The sequence below is a fragment of the Podarcis tiliguerta genome (genome assembly GCF_965153285.1).
Source record: "Podarcis tiliguerta genome assembly, chromosome: 12".
Classification (NCBI taxonomy): domain Eukaryota; kingdom Metazoa; phylum Chordata; class Lepidosauria; order Squamata; family Lacertidae; genus Podarcis; species Podarcis tiliguerta.
Window position 1 is genome coordinate 25158797 of NC_139545.1, and position 19620 is coordinate 25178416.

At 42.0% G+C, this 19620-nt stretch overlaps 1 protein-coding gene across 1 annotated transcript in view; it reads left to right on the top strand.

Moving 5' to 3' along the window:
- The window catches only part of OSBPL3 (oxysterol binding protein like 3), a 97047-nt gene that overhangs the window by 63618 nt on the left and 13809 nt on the right, over window positions 1-19620 (top strand). Inside the window, 1 exon segment of the mRNA XM_083404738.1 lies at window positions 12848-12955. Coding sequence (XP_083260864.1) covers window positions 12848-12955 — 108 coding nt within the window.

A 19620-nucleotide genomic window follows, 5' to 3' on the forward strand; every position in this document is an offset into this window, starting at 1 on the left:
GGATTTATCTGCAGCTTAGGCCTCTGCATGGAGCAGGTAGGATCCTGTAGATCCAGCTTGAAGGGGGTGGGCCCTTTTTCATGTCCCCCTTAGGTATGGCATTGAAGCAAATAAAAAAAAACAAGTACATCAGGAAAAGGGGTTCTAGACCAGTCCTCTAGTTTTCTGCTGGCTTGAAAATGGTTGTGCAGAGAAGAACATTTTTTAAAAAAATAGCACTCCCTATCTGAAGGGATGCTGTGCATTTACCACTTCATGACTCTTATTCCCTATTTATGCTGCCGCATTTATAGGCCAGGCATGAATCGGAGAGCATCACTTCCTAGCACCAGTTCAAGTTCAGTTTCTTAGCCATTTTAGCCACTGACTTTTGTAAAGATGGATGAGAAATCGGCAACAAGCAACGTTAAAAATTTTCTCGCTTTCTGGAATAAAAACAGCCCTAGAGTGCATAAAAGTGTTACTGTATGTACAGGAAGATTACTGTTCTTCAAAGGTCCCACGAAATGGAATTATAAAATCATTTTAAAATACAGTACTATTAAATTCATGGCACAGTAACCATGTGCTAATACTGCGTCCCATTTGTCTGGCTTAAATATTCAGCATCCTGCAGCTCTTGATTGCTGTACACTCTTGTTCTGGATACAATACCTTGGCTTTTGTGAAGAGCTTAAAAAATTTTCCTAGAATAAAAGCTCAGGCTGTGCCAAACTATTCAGCCATATTTTACAGAACTCTGTTGGAAGTACAGCCTTTCAGCTCACTGTTTCTCCGTTCAGCTCTGCCCAGCCTTGGCAAGCTGGCATTTGTGCCTGAACCAGCAAAATGCACAGGGGTTGTCAGTGGCAGATGGTTTCTCCCCCAAAGCAGGAATGCTGCAAGTCCCACACAGACTTCTTAAGAAACTTCTTTCTGCTCTGTCTTATCAAAAGCTTCTCTACTAAAGCTCCACCCATAGGTAGATTCTATCAGCCATAATAGCTAAACTGAGCTTCTAAGATCAGGAGCATTATGTCTGCAGAGAGGAGCAACAGTGAGTGTGGAACTAGATATGATTTGCCTAGGCCCTAGGACAACTAGTGATGTGAGGTGAGAATATTCTCCAGACAACAAAGCAGGCACAAGGCATGGGTGGATTTCGAACCCCGAGCAGTTATCACTCTCTTCCCTGCCATTTGTTGCAGTCGGACATGCTCTGGAGTTATTTCCTCTCTCCTGCGCCTTTCTGTACAAGAAAAATGAGTTCAGGCAGTGTTATGAAGCGATACTGCAGACATTTTTTCCTGCAACACGTCATGTAACTTAACGGAATTCACAGCCACGAGGCACAGTGATGAAGTCCTACCAGTAAATGTTGTTTCATACCACATGTTTTTCCTGAATGCTTTTAACACTTGGTGTTTGGTGCTGTCTATTGAAGACACTCGGTCAAGCAGATTTCGTTGGTTTGTTTTTCTCTGTCCAAACATATTGGGAGGGAAGATGAGCACCTTCCTTTTCTTTCTTATCTCAGAAAAGAGTATTGTATTCTTCCCTCTCTTACTCTTTCACAAACAAAGTCTGCCATTATTGAGACAGTAGTAACTGGAAACCTTGCCAGATACCTGTTGGTGCTGATCCTGAACACTCTACCCTGCACGCAAACATACGCACTCCTATTCTGTCCTTTCTCCTTGGTTCATAGTAGCTATAGCTTGTCAGTGCGACCAGATCAGTTACCATCAACAATGGTTTACCTCCGAAATGGTTTGGGAGTCCAAAACAGGCCTTCGAATACTGTTTCAAGCTGCTGAACGCGCCTTACTGCAGCTTGTTTTTTGGCCATGTAAACACATGCAGACAGTGTTTGGTCTGACAAGTCACAGACAAGCAATGGCCTTGGAACACCTGGATGTATTCCTAGAAGAAATATTGACTATAGCTAAACGTCTCCAGGAAATGCTAGGGAGGAAGTGCTTGGCAAAAAAGGTGTAAACACAGCTGACCCTGCCAAATGCCCCCATGAACGAGAGGATACAATTCAAAAGCAGTTACTGAAAGTGGTCCTCTGGCATTATTCCCAGCCGCATAGGAAAGATTTGATGCCTGATGAGAAATGGATGCTTGGATTACTGGCGTAGGGAAGGAGGCCCATCCCCCTTAACTACCAACTGGTTTCGAAGGCCGCAGAAGGAAGGCCTGTGATTTTGCTCAGGGAAATGGAGTGTGTTGGGTTTCATGTTGGGCGCTCAATAATTCTAATACTCTGGTAAATGTTAGGTGTACTTCGAGCTCTTTCTCCCCAAAGAACTATCACAGTTCAGTAAATAGAACTGGCACCAGCCAGGGAGCCAAAGTCCCTGTTCACTGCTGGACAGTTTTGACAGATTTTAAAACATATTTTAAATTGTGTGTGTCTGGGGGGCAGGGGCGGGTATTGATAGAAGAATGTGGTATCTTGATTTACAAGTGTTAAAGGAGGGCTTCAGCATTGCCTCCGCATTCATAGCTTCTTGCTGACATCTAAGGTTATTAAAAGCCTGAAACAACAAATGCCATGGCATTTTCCTTTGCCGCTTCTTTAATAGCAACATCGAGTTCCTTGGAAATTTCATTCTGTATATGTAAAAGTGCCTAAAGATGGGACATGAGATAGAGTGGGCGGAAGAGTGAAATTTATTATCTTGAGAAGAGTATGGAGCATCTCCAACTATCTCAAAAATAAAATAAAATATGGAGACAAGATGGGAATCCTATGACCCGTGAGTGGAATGCCTTCCATCCAGCCACCAGGACTCAACTCCCTTCGGGCTACTGAGAGAAAGGAAAAGCAGGGGCCTAATAATAATAATAATAATAATAATAATAATAATATACCAGATGTGGATTGGGAAGCTGAGGTGGGTGATAGAAGGGCTCTAAACCTTTCCTCCCTGCTAGGATCTCATTCCAAATTAGGGGAGCCCCATGCTTGCTGGTTTGCATTGTCAAAAAAACAACCCCATGAATGCAAAGGGATCCCACAGCTCAGTTCCTTTTTTTGGCAATGCGAATAGAAGGCCTGGGGATCATTCTGGATCAGGCGTCTGTTATGTGCATTGGTGAAAAAACTCCAATTGGAGTGTGTGTATTTTGTGTGTTTAGGTAAGTAGGTATGAAGGTAGATGGATGGCTAGTTGCATGGATGGATGGACAGACAGACAGACAGACAGACAGGGAATTGTGTATGTGTATATAAAGGAGACTGAGTAGATCAAGGATTCCCAACCCTTTTTTGGCCATGCCCCACCTAAACATCTCTAAAATCCTGATTCCTACCCCCACCCCGGTGACATATAATTCTTATTATTCAAAAAGTGAATTCCTATTCACATGGAGGAAGCCTAAAAGGCCATTAACTGTTAATAACTCATTCTCAAATTGCCCCCCCCCAATCAAATTGCCCCCCTGTGGGACATGTGCCCCATGTTGGGAACCATGGGAGTAGATGGTGGATCAAGGGGGTGTTCTGGTTGAGACAGCTTGATAGGGATGGTGCTTGTGAGTGTGAGAGATGCCCGCGTTTGACTCTACCCCTGGGATCCAGCCCCTGACACATTTCCCCTGAGCTAAGATTAGTCTGTAGCTGAATATAGATCAAACCACATTAATGGGCCATTTAAGGTTGCCAGGTCCTAAACTGACCAACTTGAGAGCCCAGGGGATTTTAGGACTACACATTGGATAATAGCATGGCTTGCAGCCACAACATTTTTTTTATTATTATTAATTTGGGGGGGGGGAGGAGTGATTTGCATCAGGACTAGTGCCCAGGGAGAAAAGGTTTAACCCTCCTCTCCTCAGCCAGGACTCTGCTGTTATGATCCTGTTGTGGCAGTGAGTCTGAAGGGCTTCCTGGTGCCATTGGGAGTTTTTTTTCCCCTTTTCCTCTTGCAGCATGTGGGTCACTTTTCATCAAGTAGGATTAAACTTTACCTCCCCATGCACTGGAGTACCAATGAAAATCCAGGGATCGGGAGGCCTTTGGCTTATTTTTTAAAACAACAACAACTTGATATTACAGTTAAGCTCCAAGCCTAAAGGGAACTGGTACCTTTTTATCTAGATGCATTTGGGATTGTGCTAGAAATGACCCCTTAAAGATCAGAGCAAAAGTCTTAATTAACCAATTTTTGCCTCACCTGATTTTATCAATAAAGGAGGGGCAGACGTATACAGACTTTGAAAATTCAGGTGTTTTCAACTTTTCCATCAAGTTGAGATCATCCTAGGGCTTTCGGAGGCGGCGCGACCGGTAATGGCTGCCTTCTCCGAGTAAGGAGAAGGGAGCTCCGCTGTAAACGGGTCGTCCGCTACGGCGAAGCGGAGACCCATTCAGGAAAACCACAGGTGGCAGAAGCCTGTGGTCTCGGGACCCGGCGGGCGCCAGAAGCAGCCCCCAAAACGTTGAAGGGACCCCGTAAGGGGCTCCGGATCGCGGAGGGGGTAGCGGCGCTGTGGGTCGTTGCGCAAACAGCGAAGTGAAGCCGCGTTGCTGTTGCCGGTCAGCGCTGTCCTTTCTTCCTGCAACTTTTCTGAATTTTGGAAACTACAACCCGTGAGTAAATTTGGACATTGAAAACTTTCTGAAACTTTTGTCAACTTTCTGAAACTTTTTGAGAACTTTCTGAAACTTTTAAAACTTTTTTAAAAAAGTTGAAATTTGGCTGAAAACGGAGTGAGGATAAGCAGGAAGCCCATCTCCCGCTATACTGAACTTTAAGCAAAGAGCAGGAGGAGTGGAGACAAAAAGTTATGCGTTAACTAAATGCTGGCACCCTGTTAAAGCAGTTTTCTGAGTGAAAGACTTTGAGCTATTGACTTTTGCTGGTCATATTGGGAGTGCATTGATACTCTTCTTCTGTGGAACCAGTGGATTACAAAATAAATAAGAATCTCTGGTGCTGGAGCTGCCTGGAAGAGCACCAGTTTGCAACTTTGGATACATTGAATTCAGGTTTTGAAACATTCTGAGTTGGAACTGGATACTTTGAAACTGTTGCAGTCAAGGCACTGTAAGAAACACTGTTTTGCTTTAAGTTTTACTCTGCTAAAAATAATACATTGTGGAGGCGATGGACATGGATTTAAATTTACAAGTTTAACTTGGATTTGATCTTTTCCCTGAAGACGTACTAAGCTCCCTCTAGAGGATTTTGGATTTACAGCAGTGACTTTGTCCTACTTTCCCTTTCCCGGCCTCTGTTTGACTATTGTATCTGGGACTCTGCTTTCTCATGGGAACAACTTGGATTGACCTTGGATTACAGATAACTTTGGAATGAGTGGCGCAAGGAGAAGAGGAAGGACTAAACAAACAACTCTAACTTTATCTGCAGCCTCACAGCGCAGATCTTCTGTGCCGGCCTTGCCTTCCACTTTGCCTCCAGACATAGAGGCGGCCTCCCTAATACAGGCAGGGGAGGGAGAGACAGAGGAGCTGCACCTGGGAGATATGGCTTCAGGGACAAGTAGCTCTGTTTTGGAGAAAATTTTGGAGAAACTGGAGGCTCTGGACAAGAAGGCTGATTTGCATACAGCTAAAATTGAACAGAACACAGAAAGCTTGAATAAGCTGACTGGACAAGTTGCACGGAATGCCCAGTCTATTGGAGAATTAAAGGAGGCTGTAGGTGAAAATCGTAAACTGGCTGAAGATACTAGTCAAAGACTGGAAGAACTTGAGAAAGAAGTAAGACCACTCAGCAAACAAGTTGGAGAACATCAGATTTACTTTTCGATGACAGAACTGCGAAACAGGGAGACCAACTTGAGGATACGGTCAATACCAGAGGTGGAAGAAGATAATTTTATTGAATTTCTAACTAAGGAATTTGCCAAGTTTTGGAAGTTAGAGGAAAAAGACTTCAAAATCGTATCTGCTTTCAGGCTTGGCAGAGTCAGAAGGACAGAGAAGCCCAGAGATTGTTTGATAACACTGAGATCAAAGGAGGAAAGGGACAAGATTTTGGGCCTGCACTACGAAAAGTCACTAGACATTTTGGGCAAGAGAATTGAAATCTACAAGGACATTCCTAAGCAGTTGCTGGACCTTAGATCTAACTACACGGAATTGGCAAGACTGTTGAGAAGCAACGCAATTATCTTCAGGTGGGAGTTCCCACAAGGATTATCCTTTACCTACAGAGGGAGAAAGATCAAAATCAAAACAGTGGAAGATAGAGACAAGTTTTTGGGAGCACACGGAGAAGACCTCCACAAAGGACTTGGATTGCCAGCGCCAGAACTTCCAGGGGAGCCCGCCCCCTCGGATCCTCAAGGACCGGAGAACAAGGTACCACCCCAGAAAGAATAACCAGACCTATCCAGGATGTCTCTGCAGCTTTTGAGCTGGAACATAAATGGCTGTAACAGTCCCGAAAAAAGGTCTAAAATTTTTCATATTTTAAAAAAGGAACAATTGGACATTATATGCTTACAAGAAACACATGTGATTAGGCTCCATAGAAAGGTGTTAATAAATAAAAGGCTTGGTCAAGAATTTATATCATCGGATACAGTTAAAAAGAGAGGTGTGGTGATCTATGCAAAAGAGAGCCTTTCACCAAAATTTCTCTTTAAAGATGAAAGTGGAAGAATCCTCGCAATAGAAGTACAGTATCAAGGAGAAAAAATTTTGATATTAGGAATTTATGCTCCAAATGAAGGAAAATCGGATTTTTATAAGAAGTTGCACGAGACCATGCTGGATTATCTGGATTACAACAACGTCATCATGATGGGGGACATGAACGGGGTAGTATCAACAAATATGGATAAGTCACAGAACCAGAACATTACTAAAGAGGGAAGACTACCTAAGACCTTTTTTGAAATGACTGACAATATGGACTGGGTTGACATCTGGAGAGTTAGAAACCCCTTGGGAAGAGAAGGAACATTCTTTTCTGAAGCTCAACTGACTTGGACACGAATCGACCAAATATGGATAACTAGAAGTCTGGCACCTAAGGTGAGGAAGGTGAAAATCTGCCCTAAAACATGCTCCGACCATAACGCCTTGAGAATGGATATGACATTGATCCCAACCGGCTCCTTTAGATGGAAGATGAATGATGGCCTGTTTAGAGACCAAAGAATTGTAAAGAAGGCCCAAAAAACTTTAAAGGACTATTTTGAGATTAACTTGAACACTACGGTGGAAAAAAGAACTATCTGGGATGCAAGTAAAGCTGTGATGAGAGGGTTCTTGATTCAACAGAATTCTTTAAAGAAAAGACTGCAAAATGAAAAGAAAGATAAAATTCTGGAAAGTATCAAAGAGTTGGAGAAGAAGTTAAGATCTAACCCGAAGTCCCAACCGATTCTGAGAGAAATTAAACTTTATCAGGCACAATATTCCAAACTGATAAATCAGGAAATAGAATGGAAGATTAAAACAATGAAACAAAAAACTTTTGAATCGGCAAATAAATGTGGGAAACTGCTAGCCTGGCAGCTGAAAAGGAGACAAAGATTAAATACAGTAACAAACTTAGAGGTTGAAGGAAGGAACATTCAGAACCCAGGAGAGATTAGAAAGTGCTTCCAGAGGTATTTTAAAAAGCTATACACTCAAGGGCCACAAGATGAAATAGAGATTACACAATTTTTGGAGAGAAATGGATTAGCAAAGCTGTCAGAAGAAAATAGAACAATTTTGAATGGCAAAATAACACGACAAGAGATTGAACAGGCCATCCAGAGTCTGAAACAGGGCAAATCACCAGGGCCAGATGGACTGACCTCTAACTACTATAAGACATTGAAGGATTATTTGATACAACCTTTGTTGGAGGTCAGTAATGAAATAATGGAGGGGAAGAAGGCGCCTGAATCGTGGAAAGAAGCATTTATCACATTGATTCCAAAGTCAGAAACTGAAAAGACACAACTTAAGAACTACCGTCCCATCTCCCTTTTAAATGTGGATTACAAAATATTTGCAGATGTTTTGGCACGAAGATTTAAGAAAGTTTTAAGTGAGATAATCCATAAAGACCAGGCAGGCTTTCTCCCGGGCAGACATATGTTTACTAACACAAGGAACATCATAGACATATTGGAACTTTTACAAACAAACATAAACACTAAAGCAGTTTTAATTTTTATAGACGCGGAGAAAGCCTTCGACAACATATCTTGGAAATTTATGAAGGGGAATTTAAAAGAAATGGGAGTGGGACGGGGGTTTGAGAACGGGATTGAGGCAATATATTCAGAACAAAAGGCTAAACTGATAGTTAACAATGTGGTTACAGAAGAGTTTAAAATTGAAAAAGGTACACGACAAGGCTGCCCGATTTCCCCATTACTGTTTATTTCGGTTCTGGAAGTGCTCCTGAATATGATTAGGGGGGACAGGTTGGTGGAAGGGATTCAGGTCGGAGCGAAACAATATAAACTTAAAGCTTTTGCAGATGACCTAGTTCTGACATTACAGGAGCCGGAGTCTAGTTTGAAAAGAGTACTACAACTGATTCAAAACTTTGGTCGAGTGGCAGGATTTAAGTTAAACAAGCAAAAAACTAAAGTTTTGGGGAAAAACTTGACAGATATTGAGTTGGAACAGCTTCAGAAAGAGACAGAACTAAATGTGGTTAAAAAAGTTAAATACCTAGGGGTAAACATAACAGCAAAAAACCTGAGTTTATTTAAAGATAATTATGAAAAATGTTGGTCAGAGATTAAGAGAGACTTGGATAGTTGGTCAAGACTAAAACTTTCTTTGTTGGGCCGAATAGCTGCCATCAAGATGAATGTATTGCCAAAAATGTTATTTTTGTTTCAGACACTGCAGATTGTAGACAAGACAGAGTGCTTCCGGAAGTGGCAGAAAGATATTTCTAAATTTGTCTGGCAGGGCAAAAAGCCCAGAATCAAATTTAAAATATTAACAGATGCGAAAGAAAGAGGGGGCTTTGCCCTGCCAGATTTAAAGTTGTATTATGAAGCTGCAGCTTTCTGCTGGTTAAAAGATTGGTTACTTCTTGAAGATACGGATGTCTTGGATTTGGAAGGTTTTAATAACGCGTTTGGATGGCATGCATATTTATGGTATGATAAAGCTAAGATAAATAAGGCCTTCAAGAATCATATTGTCAGAAAATCAGTTTTTAATGTCTGGACAAAATATAAAGACTTACTGGAGAATAAAACTCCGAGGTGGCTGTCACCCCTGGAGGCTAAGGCTCGGAAAAGAGCCAATATGGAGGCCAACTGGCCAAAATATTGGGAGATAATAGAAAAGGATGGTGACAACTGGAAATTGCAGAGTTTAGAAAAGATGAGAGACAAAGTGCGAGACTGGTTACAATATGCTCAGATTAAAGAAGTGTTTAAAAATGACAAAAAGCTAGGATTCCAAGTGGAAAAGTCAAAGTTAGAAACTGAACTGTTAGAACCTAAGACTAAGGTACTTTCAAGAATGTATAACTTGCTGCTGAAATGGAACACACATGACGAAATGGTAAAATCAACAATGATAAAATGGGCGCAGGACATTGGGTATAATATTATGTTTGAAGATTGGGAAAGGTTGTGGACCTCTGGGCTGAACTTCACTGCATGTAATGCGTTGAAGGAAAATGTGATGAAAATGATGTATAGATGGTACATGACCCCTGTTAAACTGGCTAAAATATACCATTCGTCTGATAGCAAATGTTGGAAATGTAAGGAAAATGAAGGAACATTTTTTCACCTCTGGTGGACCTGCCCTAGAGTGAAGGCCTTTTGGGAGAAGATATATAATGAATTAAAAAAGGTGTTTAAATACACCTTTACTAAGAAACCAGAGGCCTTTCTCCTGGGTATTGTAGGCCAGAGTGTGTTAAAAAAGGACAGAACATTCTTTATGTACGCAACAACAGCAGCAAGAATATTAATTGCCAAGAATTGGAAAACTCAGGAGCTACCCACTGTGGAAGAATGGCAGATGCAACTGATGGACTATATGCAATTAGCCGAGATGACCGGCAGAATTCGAGACCAGGGAGAAGAAAGGATGGAAGAAGACTGGAGGGAATTTAAGATTTATTTACAAAAATATTGTAATTTGGCTGAGTGTTGAATTGGATGCCAGTGCAGATAATTGTCTACCATTAAATTAGATTTAAGGCTGAATTATATGTTAAACCAAATTAAGATTATTAATTAAGATGAGTTAAATGATAATTTGTTTGAAATAAATTTAATAATGATGTAAGTGTATGCGGGAGGTGTGGGGGAGTCCCATGTAATAATTGAGAGATGTTAAATGGACAATGATAAGTTGTGCTTATCTAATATATGCTTTATTTGAAAACTTCAATAAATATATATTAAAAAAAAAAAAACAAGTTGAGATCATCCTAGTGTAGCCTTATTTGAGTTCACCGATTGGGTCTGCGTTGCTCCGGGACAGGAGGAAGGAAGTCAAATGACACCAAGGTTGATTCCAAGAAAGAGTTTATTCTGCTCTCCGGATAGCAGAAGGCACTTGCGTGATCAAGTCCAAAGAAATGACAAGTTTCATGCAGTATATATATCCTCCAGGCACCCTCTCCCTCCTTCCCATATAAATCCAACCACATCAGCCTATGTACGCAGGTTGACATCACATATGTTCTTGCTCTGGTATTCTTAACCATAAAAAGGAATTCCTTCCTGTACTTCTGACCATAAAAGGATCTTCCTCTTCCTACTCTTATCTTGGAGGAAGAGGTCATCATCTCCGGGAACACGCTTCTGGCGTTGTTCCCGGACTTTGGTCTGTGCGTCTTTTGTGGTCAGCACATAAGATAAGGCACAGACGTGTCTTCTGTGTTCTGCTGGTGCAGTCAGGGTCATCCCTGCTGTCACAAACTGATAAAGGAGAGGGCTCTGAGCACAGCCGGGTTTTTGTTTATACATTGTCTCAGAGCTCAAGTTAATGGATTTTAGCTAAGGAAAAATAGGGATTTTGCTGCAGTTTCAAACTGCCTTCACAGTCAGTTTTGGGTTTGGGAAACCCATTCCTTCACTAGCTCTGAAGATCTCAGGACATTTGTCATTCTGGGGACAAAGTCCCACCCATGGAATTCATGGCATTTGCAAGTGCATTTCAGAATCCACACTTCTGGTTGCCCCCCTGCTTCTCCCTGGGAAAACCCCTGGTTTTTCGTTGAATCGGAGCAAATGGCAACCAGGTTTTCTGTGGGTTGCTGTTGGTTTCGATTTAGCACTAAAGAGCAGGCTTTCTGGGGGAAAGGCAAAACCGCTTGTACCTACTCATAGAACTACATTGGCTGCCACTCATAGAATCCTAGAGTAGAAAGGGACCCCGGGGATCATCTAGTCCAACCCCCTGCAGCTGCCCCATACGGGGATCAAACCCACAGCCTTGGCATGATCAGCATTAATCTCTAGCCAACTGAATTAACACTACTTATCCAGAAGCAGAAGTGTGGGCGAGCCCTTAGTTTCATTCAAAATATGTCTTTCTTTTTTTAAAAAGCTAAGTAGAATAATTTAAAAATATAAATTCTCAAGTGATTCGTCATGCTTGCCCTAAAAAACATATTCTGTTTGAGGAAAGCAAGTGTTTACTCCCACTTGCTGAAGAGGCATGTTTGATCTTGCCCTGGTTATTCATAACTCACTTTTAATGTCAGTTCGTTATTACCATCTGAGAGTGCTTTTCCTGTCTTTCACGGACTTTGTAATGGGTTTGGCTACATGCCAGGGCCACTAGAACTTTTCTATGGAAGCAGGGGTGGTTTAGACGTTAGTAGGCCTTATGCTTTTAACCCCTTGTTTTCTCCGGTCTCCTTTAACTGGTCTAAATTTGAAGACTGACAGGAGAAAAGTTCCTTGTAAGTGACATTTTCACCCAGACACAATAATGCCCATTACAGTTTTCTAATGCAAAGCACGGTAAGTGCTCACTGGTAGATGTTTAGTTATTTGGTGTGTGGTGATCTGCAACAGAGAACCCCGTGTAGAAAATAAATAGCCAATGTAAATTCTAAAGTAGTTAGTCATATTCCATTCTAAGGAAGCAAAGGAATGTGAGGAAATGGGTGTTGCAATGGTTTGAAACGACGATATAACCCAGAAAATAGTATATATATATTTACCAAGTATCGAATGAAGGGCCTTATCTGAAGTCACTTGCTATGTCTCCTGCCTTTGTACATTCCAAAGGTGAACTTCAATGTCTTCAGGTGAGACAGGGCACACAAGAACCACTTTAAATGTTACAGTGTGCAATAGGAATACAATAGTTTCGTTTAAGCCCAATGTTAACCACACTTTTTGTTTCTATAAATTAGTATAAAATATGTAGCACAGTAAGTTTCTAAGCAGCTAAAATGCAACTCCCCGTCACCTAAATCCACTCTTTACTTTAGAGGAAAGGAGAAACTCTTTGAATTACCGTATTTTTTGCTCTATAAGACTCACTTTTTCCCTCCTAAAAAGTAAGGGGAAATGTGTGCGCGTCTTATGGAGCCGAATGCCGGCTGTGCAGCTATCCCAGAAGCCAGAACAGCAAGAGGGATTGCTGCTTTCACTGCGCAGCGATCCCTCTTGCTGTTCTGGCTTCTGAGATTCAGAATTTTTTTTTTTCTTGTTTTCCTCCTCCAAAAACTAGGTGCGTCTTGTGGTCTGGTGTGTCTTATAGAGCGAAAAATACGGTAACTGACAGTGCAAAAAGACCCATAAAGAAACATGTGGGGTTGTTGTTTTTCCCTTTCAAATATCTAGACTGTCTGTGTTTTGAACCATAAAGGCAACCATATAAGATCAGCTGAGACACCTTAATAGCCCAAATGTACTTTTTTTTTTTTTGTCTTAAATATTTCAGGCCATAGCACAAAACACAGATCTTAAAGACCGGTTACGCAGAATACATGCCGAATCTGTGCTTCTTGATTCAGCAGCTAATGCAAAATCCAGCCCTGATTTGGCAAAGGTGGGTATAGATTTTTCTGCCCTGGTTTGGCAAAGGTGGGTATAGATTCCCTGTCCTTCTGCAAAGCTGCTTGCTGCTTCTCTCCCCCACCTCAGCCCAACCAATGCCCTGCTTCTTTTTTCCACCCCATTCAGCTGCTCCTTTTCCTGTGCTTATGACTCATCTGTTGTGACATGAATTATTGTGCGTACTTCCCATAGAACAGTTTTATTTCCAAGCATGTTTTCAGTGCTTTTTGCTGACAGCCGAGTTGCTGCCCTTCCGCTGCTAGAGTTTTGTTAGCAAAAGTTGTCCTGTCGTTTTCTTTGGTGTCGCTGAACAGTTTTGTGTCTCTAACTAGTTTTCTATAGTTCCTTCCATTACAGCTTTTTCGTGTGCGCTCACACACACACCTCACGTGTCATGAGACACAACTTGCATTCTGTTTTGTAAATAGCCGAAGTAGAATATTTCAACACTGCTCATCAGCCTGAAAAGCACATCTCTCAAAAGCTACTGGGGGGAAAAGTGCTATAATATGCCAATGTGCCATCATCCTGCCAGGTTCTTGATATTTGGAAGAATAAGGTGAAATCGCATAGCATCGCTGGAGCTTCAGAGTCTCCCAGCCAGTAGCCAAGTTTACCTCTTTGCTTGAACGTCTCTCTGGCACTTGCAACTGCGATTTCCCTAAAGCTGAACAGAAATATATTTATAAATCGTAGCAGGTAGATAGCGGCTATTTTAATGAAGGAAGCGGGGCTGTATTACTTACAACACGCTCTCTAAATTTTGACCTGCACAATAACTTAGTCTGATCTCATGTAATACTTTTTGAGAAGCCAGATAGAAATTGGTAGGCTGATTTAACATTGACTGACATTTTGAGTAAACAGGTGGTGCTGGTGAGCACCTCGCGATTAAACTCTGGAACGTACCGTGTTATGACTTGGAAGGGAGGCAAGATCAAAAATTAATGACCTTGTTGGCACGTAGTGCTGGTCAGTAGTGCTTCCTATGTACTTTTTTCGCTGATAACACAGAGACTCACAATAACACCACATTCGCAAGAGGCAGCAGAGAATGCATGCAAGGGCTGTGACAGCCGCCAACATAGATAGATGGTTTTAAAAGAGGATTATACAAATTCATGGAGGACAAAACGATCAATGGTGCTAGCCCTAATGGCTGCTGGCAATAGTGGCTACGCTGTACCTCAGAGGCAGGATGTCTTTGAATACTATTTGCTGGAAATGATAGGGACGGGATTACCATTTTGCTTAGGTTCAGCTTGTGGGCTTCCCATGGGCATCTTTTCCACACTCTGAATATCATGCTTTGTGTGTTCTTACACCCCCACTACGTTCTGTCCACAGTAGTAGGCATAACATAACCGTATTTTTTTTTGGGGGGGGGGGATAAAAATACATGCGAGGGCACAATTTTAGCTGTGAGTTAATTCTTTAAATATATATTTTTTAGATTCGTGCCCAAATGCTTCTTTGATTTCGTGCAAATTTTAAAATCTTTTAAAAACGAAACTAAACACATCTTCTTAAAACAGAATTATAATGGAGGTGTGTGAAAAGAAGAGAGGTGGAAAATAGGGCTCGACCTGATGAAAAGTTTAAAAAAGATGGAAGGATTTGCACTAACTTCTTCATTTGCAGAAGCTCTGCTACTGTTCCATTTTATTTTATTTTAAAGCCGGCGTTTGTGAATGTTCAAAAGAAACAGGCAGGAGAACAGCTGTTTGCTCACTTTTTAGGGGCTGTCTGTGTGATGTTGTCATCAAAGTGGCAATTCCAGAACCTGCTCTGATTGTTGATCAGGATGATGTGCATAGACTTCACCAGTTCTGAACACGTGATTTGATTTATTAGACTTGTATATCAATTTATGGGACGCGGGTGGCGCTGTGGGTTAAACCACAGAGCCTAGGACTTGCCGATCAGAAGGTCGGCGGTTTGAATCCCCACGACGGGGTGAGCTCCCGTTGCTCGGTCCCTGCTCCTGCCAACCTAGCAGTTTGAAAGCATGTCAAAGTGCAAGTAGATAAATAGGTACCACTCTGGCGGGAAGGTAAACGGCGTTTCCGTGCGCTGCTCTGGTTTGCCAGAAGCGGCTTAGTCATCCTGGCCACGTGACCTGGAAGCTGTACGCCGGCTCCCTCGGCCAATAAAGCGAGATGAGTGCCGCAACCTCAGAGTCGGCCACGACTGGACCTAATGGTCAGGGGTCCCTTTACCTTTACCTATCAATTTATACTTTAAAAAAAAGAAGAAGTATCAAAATGATGTACAGTGGTACCTGGGGTTAAGAACTTAATTCGTTCCAGAGGTCCGTACTTAACCTGAAACTGTTCTTAACCTGAAGCACCACTTTGGCTAATGGGGCCTCCTGCTGCTGCTGCGCCGCCAGAGCACGATTTCTGTTCTCATTCTGAAGCAAAGTCCTTAACCTGAAGCACTGTTTCTGGGTTAGCAGAGTCTGTAACCTGAAGCGTATGTAACCCGAGGTACCACTGTACAATATTTTTAATACACCAAAGCATGATAAAACATATTAACATAGGAAACTGCCACATACAGAGTCAGACCAATGGTCCGTGTAGTTCACTGTTGTCTACACTGACTGGCAGCTGCTCTCCAGCAGGAGTCTTTCCCAGCTCTACCTGAGAAGGCCAGGGATTGAGTGACTGTAATAACAATATCACTGAAGCTGCCCAGGACGCTAAAAACATTTTTACGCAGCCCTGAAATCATAGTAAAGTAGACTCTAGGCATTCCTATCTGGGAAGCTCATTGAAAAGACAGAGAAGGCATACTCTGTAGTCACCCATTCTCCATACTTATTTTGGACACAGCAAAAGGTGTGTCTCAGATAGTCTAAGCAGGAAAAGAGACGATCCTTAGGTATTGGGCTTGCAGTGAGGCTGGAGGGAAAGAAGGGGGAGTTCACAGTTTAGAATTAAAAGATGGCTGGGGTTTTTTATCCGTTATTTTCATAATGCATGCCTGCAAAAGACATTTGAAGAGACAAGGCTTTTAGAGAAGCCTGTAAACTTTAGCCGATCCTTGGTCTGGATGTATTTCATTTTGCAGCTGAACCATATGACATTATATTTATATTAGAGTTTGTAATACGATGTTCCAAACCCAGGTTTTGCAAAATGGGTTTTGAGGATGCATTGATTTTTCAGTTTCAAGAGATGCAATTGATCTGCTTTGGATGGAATGTTGTTGGTGAATTATCCTTCACAACCGTATATTTCTGATTGCTAAAGATTAGTTGTCTTCCTTGAGCTGCAGGAACGGCCAAGCTGTGTTCTTAGGTGCAGTGTCAGGACTTTAGCCTCCCATCAGTTTTGAACTGGCAGTGGCTTAACTTGTGCACCACCACTGAGCTTTGTTGAAAGCAGAGAGCTTCAGGAAATAAGCCTCATCTGCCAAGGAAGTTTCCCTTGCACTGGTAGGGCAGAACTGGTCTGCTGATCTTCCATTAGCTCTGTAAAATCTTCTGGTTCAGGACTGTTAACCATCTAAGTTATAAAGTGACAAGCTCTTACTATTTGCAGACTTCCATTCTTCCATCTCTGTTTTTGTCTCCCCTCACCATTGGCTGTGCAGAAGCTGAGTCTGGTGCACAGAACATGTTAAAGAATCCCAGTGCTGGATCATTAAATGCAACTTCTTTGCATCGTTTGTTTTTCATCCTATACAGTGGAACCTTGGTTTTCCGTTCTGGAAGACCGTTCGACTTCTGAAACATTCAAAAACCCGAGGAGCAATGGGCTAGCTGCAAAGTCAATGGGGGGAAATGAAAAATGCGCCTCGGAAGCCGTTCGACTTCTGAGGCGTGTTCGAAAACGGAAGCAATTACTTCTAGGTTTTCAGCGTTCAGGTTCCAAATCATTCGGCTTCCGAGATGCTCGAAAACTGAGTTTCCACTGTGCCAGTCTTGCCTAACATAGAACCCTCCAGATGTTTTGGACTATAACCCCCACCATCCCTGGTCAATGGCCTGTCTGGCTAGGACTGATAATAGTATAAAACATTTGGAGAGCACCAGATTGAGGAAGGCCATTGGTGAGAATTTAACTTGCCTACGCCCCAGACCCCTCTTCTAGTGGTTGTAAAGCAGGAGTAGGGAGCTTATGGGTTCTCCAGATCTAGTTGGACTCCAACTCCAACCCGCCCCAGCATGGCCTATGGTCAAGGATGAAGGGAGTTGTACTCTTGCAACGTGGAGATCCACAGGCTTCCTACCCTTGCAATAAAGCGTAGAGCAGCTCACAACAACTCTTTGTGGTGTCCTTTCCTCCCCATGGAAAGCCTCTTTGCATTGAGTCTGGATATAAATGGCAGCAGTGAATGGGACATGAAACCTTTTTACATGATGGGGCTGAGGTTTAATATTGGGAGTTGTGTGTTTGGTTTTTTTGTTAACAGCTGGGCTATACTAACATGTGGATACATTCCCCAGAACCTTTGGGTCACAAACCGTGAAGAAATGAAAAAATGAACAGTTGTAGTGATGTTTTATATGGCATAATCGTGGCTGTAACTGCTATGTATTGCATTACACCAAATCTATTGGTTGATTGATTTTTCCATTAAATAGAACCATATTAAGCTTTAGACATTGTCAAACGAACAAGAAACATATGTTTTTACCCATCCTACTTTGGTAACAGCACCTCTTCTCCTTTCATGAATGGTTTGGTCCATTTATTGATAAAGGTAAACCTAGCAGTTCAAAAGCACACTAGTGCAAGTTGATAAATGGGTACCACTGCAGCGGGAAGGTAAACAGAGTTTCCGTGCACTCTGGTTTCCGTCACAGTGTTCCGCTGCTCCAGAAGTGGTTTAGTCATGCTGGCCACATGACCCAGAAAGCTGTCTGTGGACAAACACCAGCTCCCTTGGCCTGAAAGCGAGATGAGCGCCGCAACCTGGTTGTCGCCTTTGACGGGACTTAACTGTCCAGGGGTCCTTTACCTATTTACTTTCTTACTTATTGATGCTGAGCTTCTCTTGCATAAGGCCAAATCTAAGAATCCTAGTAACTTACTTGAAAGCCCACAAAAAACTATCAGTGATGTAGCTAAGGCTCATGGAGACGAGTGTTCTACGTGCAGATGACTTTAATGAGTTATTTTAATAATATGTGTAGTGCCAAGGCCCGACACTTCAAATAGCTCTTGATAGTTAAGTGACCAAATTATCAGAACTAAAGCAGCAAAGCTGTTGAGTGGAAAACACTCTTGTAAATGCCCTTTTTAATAGAAAAAAACACATTACAGATAAGCTTGTGGATAACCTAAGGACGTCAGTTTCAATTAGCCATGTGTGCTGCTTACTTCCCAGTCAAAATCTATAAAATGCACCACAGAATTGTAGAGTTGGAAGGGACCTCTGCCAGATGCCTTGGGAGCTTAAAGAACCTTTCACTGGCACAGAAAGATTGCCCAGATTTTACCCACCTCAAGTCTGTGTAAAATGAAATTATGAAGTAGCCTTCCCCGTGCAAATGTTTTTGGATTACAGCTCCCATCATACCCAGCCATCGGCCATGCTTGCTGATGTTGCATTTTGACAAGTCAACACAAGTGTATTGAGGGGTATTGATACACCTGCCAAATTCTCTGTGGTGGACAACAGGAAAAGGTTTTTAAAAAATGATTAAAATGGGAGCTCGCTCCCTCCCTTTTTTTTCTTTTTCTTTTGTGAAACCAAGCAATTAGCTTGATTAGATGAAGTGTCGGGGCTCTACCACTTTCCTGTCCTGCTTTATTTTCACAAGGGACATGCAGAAAGTTATTCAGAGCCTCTTGTTTATCAAGCATTTGTTCTGATTTGCTTGTGGGGAGTTTGTAGGACATTTGCATCAAGCCATTGTTTCCTCATACTTCCCACTGCACATTCCCACTAACTTAACACAAAAAGCCCCATTTCTCAAAGCAGGTTTGTTGCACAATCTGCTTTAACTCTTCCATCCAAACTTGTCGTACGTATGACTGTGTCTCATCCATTAAAAAAACAAACAGTAGTAATAGCTTGAAAGTGATCTTAGAGCTTAAGCCTGTTGATTTATTGTGGGGAAGAACAAACTGATAAGGAGTGTTCTAGCAACTGTCTTTCAGGCAGTGCAAAACAAGATGTGAGGGCGGAAAAGAATTATACGAAGTACATAATGCCTGCCTTTATTTGACATTTTGCTGAATCCTTCTGTGCTTTTGCTTCTTGTGTCCTTTCTAAAGTGCATGCTGCCCTCAGTTCTTTTTACTGCAGGGAGTATCCAAGGTGCTGCTTTCCAGATGCTGGCCTTTGGCAAGGCTAGCTGGGACTGATGTGAGTTGGAGCCCCACATCATCTGGAGAGCAACAGATTAGCTACCCCTGTTTTGCAGCCTATACTTCAGTTTTTCAGTAACAAGGCTCCTGGTCATTGTTGTTGTTTTTTTTTTCCATATGAGGTTTGGCGACATGGGGTTTCTCTTCCCTTCCCAATTTCTCTGCATTTCTCTCATAGATAGATAGATAATCTTTATTTAATTTTCTGTTTTACAATTTAGAATACTCATTTAAACATCCTTCAAATATCCTTCTTCTCTTTCCATTGTTCATTTGCATATCATAAATCCCTTCATAGTTTACATATTCCATTATTACATCCCTCTAAACT